This window comes from Sinocyclocheilus anshuiensis, unplaced genomic scaffold (genome assembly GCF_001515605.1).
Source record: "Sinocyclocheilus anshuiensis isolate Anshui unplaced genomic scaffold, SAMN03320099.WGS_v1.1 scaffold2571, whole genome shotgun sequence".
Lineage (NCBI taxonomy): Eukaryota > Metazoa > Chordata > Actinopteri > Cypriniformes > Cyprinidae > Sinocyclocheilus > Sinocyclocheilus anshuiensis.
Window position 1 is genome coordinate 74,530 of NW_015560621.1, and position 2,601 is coordinate 77,130.

Consider the following 2,601-nt stretch of genomic DNA (forward strand, 5'->3'; position numbering starts at 1 on the left):
ATCACAGCTCCAGACTTATTTGTTCATTAATGACGTCATCAGCGACTAGTCGACTTCGACTCGACTTTCATCACGTAAAAAGTCGACTTTAAAAAAATCAGAAGTCGTTCAACCCCTACCGTGGACGAAGCGGAGTCCAGCCCAGGGTCGTCACATGTGGTTGCCGCAAGCCCTCCGGATGCTCCTTCGTCCCCTTTAAACTAACCAAACTTTTGGTCATGCTTAAAATGTAAGTACATCAACCACTTCCAAACATCAATGACTGAGATTTTAACACATTATCTGCTGGTACATATTGCCCTGACTACAAGGAACTCATTTCAAACTTCTGAAGAATGTAAATAACCCTCACTTCTGTATTTCAATGTCATGCACTGCCTGGGTCCCCTTCCTTACCTTCATTTACCCGTTGTTCAATAGACCAGCGTGCCTGACACGGACAAACATTTAGTACCTACCCGTTTATACTCACAGACTCCTTAGGGACCCATTAGCATGTCCATGACCTTACCTACCTTACAACCTCTGGAACTGTCCACCTGTAAACTTCAAGCAGGTTAGTTTTTCCACTTACCTGCCATTCATTTTTAAACACAACATTCAAGTAAAGTTCCAAGTTTATCTAATGAAAAGTTCTCGTTTTCTTTACAGTTACCATAGCAACAGAAGGCGTTTTCTTACTCACCAGGCAGTGATTACTTGTTTTTCAACATCTTACTAATGTCATGGACTACTTGTACAGTGTGGCAAAGATCTCTTTACAACAAGGCAATACATAAAGTCAAAAATATTCATTGCGACAACATACTACACTGTATTCTTTCCCTGCTCATTTTTTTTTACATTTAAGCAAAACAAAACAAATCATAATTCAGCAACATGTTCAGGACAAAGAAATAAGGACTGGAAAAACAAGTCTTCAGGAGCACAATAGGCTAACCAATGCTTTGGACTAGGCTACAGAGAGAGCAGAAGTGCATTAATGAACATGTGCATCAGTGAGCAGAAGTGGATGTGTTTTTTTTGGGGGGAGGGTTGAGAAGGAAGGGGAAGGGCTTTAGCTGTGAGGACAGCGCAGAGGAAGGCAAGTATGGCAGTACCTGATCCAGGATGTAGTTGCGTTTCTTGCGGGCAGCAATCTGGATGAGCCTGTTGAGACACTGCGTGGCCTGCTGAATAAGGATGTCCCAGCGTCCGGCATAGTTGCGCTGACGACGAAGTCCCATGACCTGATTGAAACAGAACGATGAACTTTAGTGTACAGACTTTGATTGGAATAATTACATGTTTTCAAATCGACTCACTGGGGTGTGGCCTGAACAATCAAGGTCTTGAGGATTATTAGAAAATTACAGACAGGTGTGTTTGATTAGGTATAAGTTCAAATTTTGAAGGACGGTAGACATCAAGGGCCAGAGTTGCCCACGCCTTGCCAAAAATGTCTGTCTGAATGTGTATGGCTGTAGCGGTGGTTCTTTAAAGACAACCAAACTTTCCTAGTGGGTTTTACCATGCACAGCTGCCATAACAACAGGGATTATGTCCAGGAGCCATACCTTCATTTTATCCATGATAGCATTTGTGCCCAGAATGTTGTACTTCTTGTCAGGGTTCTCTTTAGCATGTTTTATGGCCCAGGTGGTTTTTCCACTACCAGGTAGACCAACCATCATCAGGATCTGAGAAGAAAACATGGAGTCAACATTTCACATACTAGCAGGCTTGATGCGATAGTCGGCGTTGATGGTGTTAAGCCTTAAAGGGTTAGTTCACCCAAAAATGAAACTTCTGTCATTAATTACTCACCCTCATGTCGTTCCACACCCCTAAGACCTTCGTATATCTTCAAAACACAAATTAAGATATTTTTGATCAAATCCGATAGCTCAGAGAGGCCTCCAATGACAGCAACGCCACCCAAACTCTCAAGATCCATAAAGGTATTAAAGACGTCGTTAAAACAGTCGACGTGATTACAGTGGTTCTACAGTAATTTTATGAAGCGACGAGAATACTTTTTGTGCGCAAAAACAAAACAAAAATAACAACTTTATTCAACAACCTCTTCTCTTCTGTGTCATTCTCATACGTTGTTTACGTCCAGCGCTTCCAGGTTCTACGTCAGAACGCCGGCTCATTATTGGACGGCTCCTGCATCAGCATCACACGCATGCGTCGCGCTCCTCACATGTGCAGCTTCGACCAATAATGAGCCGGCGTTCGGACGTAGAACACGGAAGCCTTCACTGTGCTTACTGCGTTAACCGCATAAGGATAATGACAGGGAAGAGAAGAGATTGCTGAATAAAGTTATTATTTTTGTTTTGTTTTTGCGCAAAAAGTATTCTCATTGCTTTATAAAATTGTTGTAAAACCACTGTAGTCACGTCGACTGTTTTAACGACGTCTTTAGCACCTTTATGGATCTTGAAAGTTTGGGTGGCGTTGCTGTCAATGGAGGTCTCTCTGAGCCATCGGATTTGATCAAAAATATCTTAATTTGTGTTTTGAAGATATACGAAGGTCTTAGGGGTGTGGAACGACATGAGGGTGAGTAATTAATGACAGAATTTTCATTTTTGGGTGAACTAACCCTTTAAG

The 2,601-nt window shown here is 42.1% G+C and overlaps 1 protein-coding gene across 1 annotated transcript in view; it reads right to left on the reverse strand.

The window, feature by feature from the left end:
* LOC107681881 (heterogeneous nuclear ribonucleoprotein U-like protein 1) overlaps positions 1 to 2,601 on the reverse strand; it is a 14,761-nt gene that overhangs the window by 4,490 nt on the left and 7,670 nt on the right. Inside the window, exons 10-11 of the mRNA XM_016478248.1 lie at positions 1,557 to 1,679; positions 999 to 1,229 (exon numbers count right to left, since the gene is read on the reverse strand). Of these exons, the coding sequence (XP_016333734.1) occupies positions 999 to 1,229; positions 1,557 to 1,679 (354 nt within the window). The remainder of the gene's footprint in view (positions 1 to 998; positions 1,230 to 1,556; positions 1,680 to 2,601) is intronic.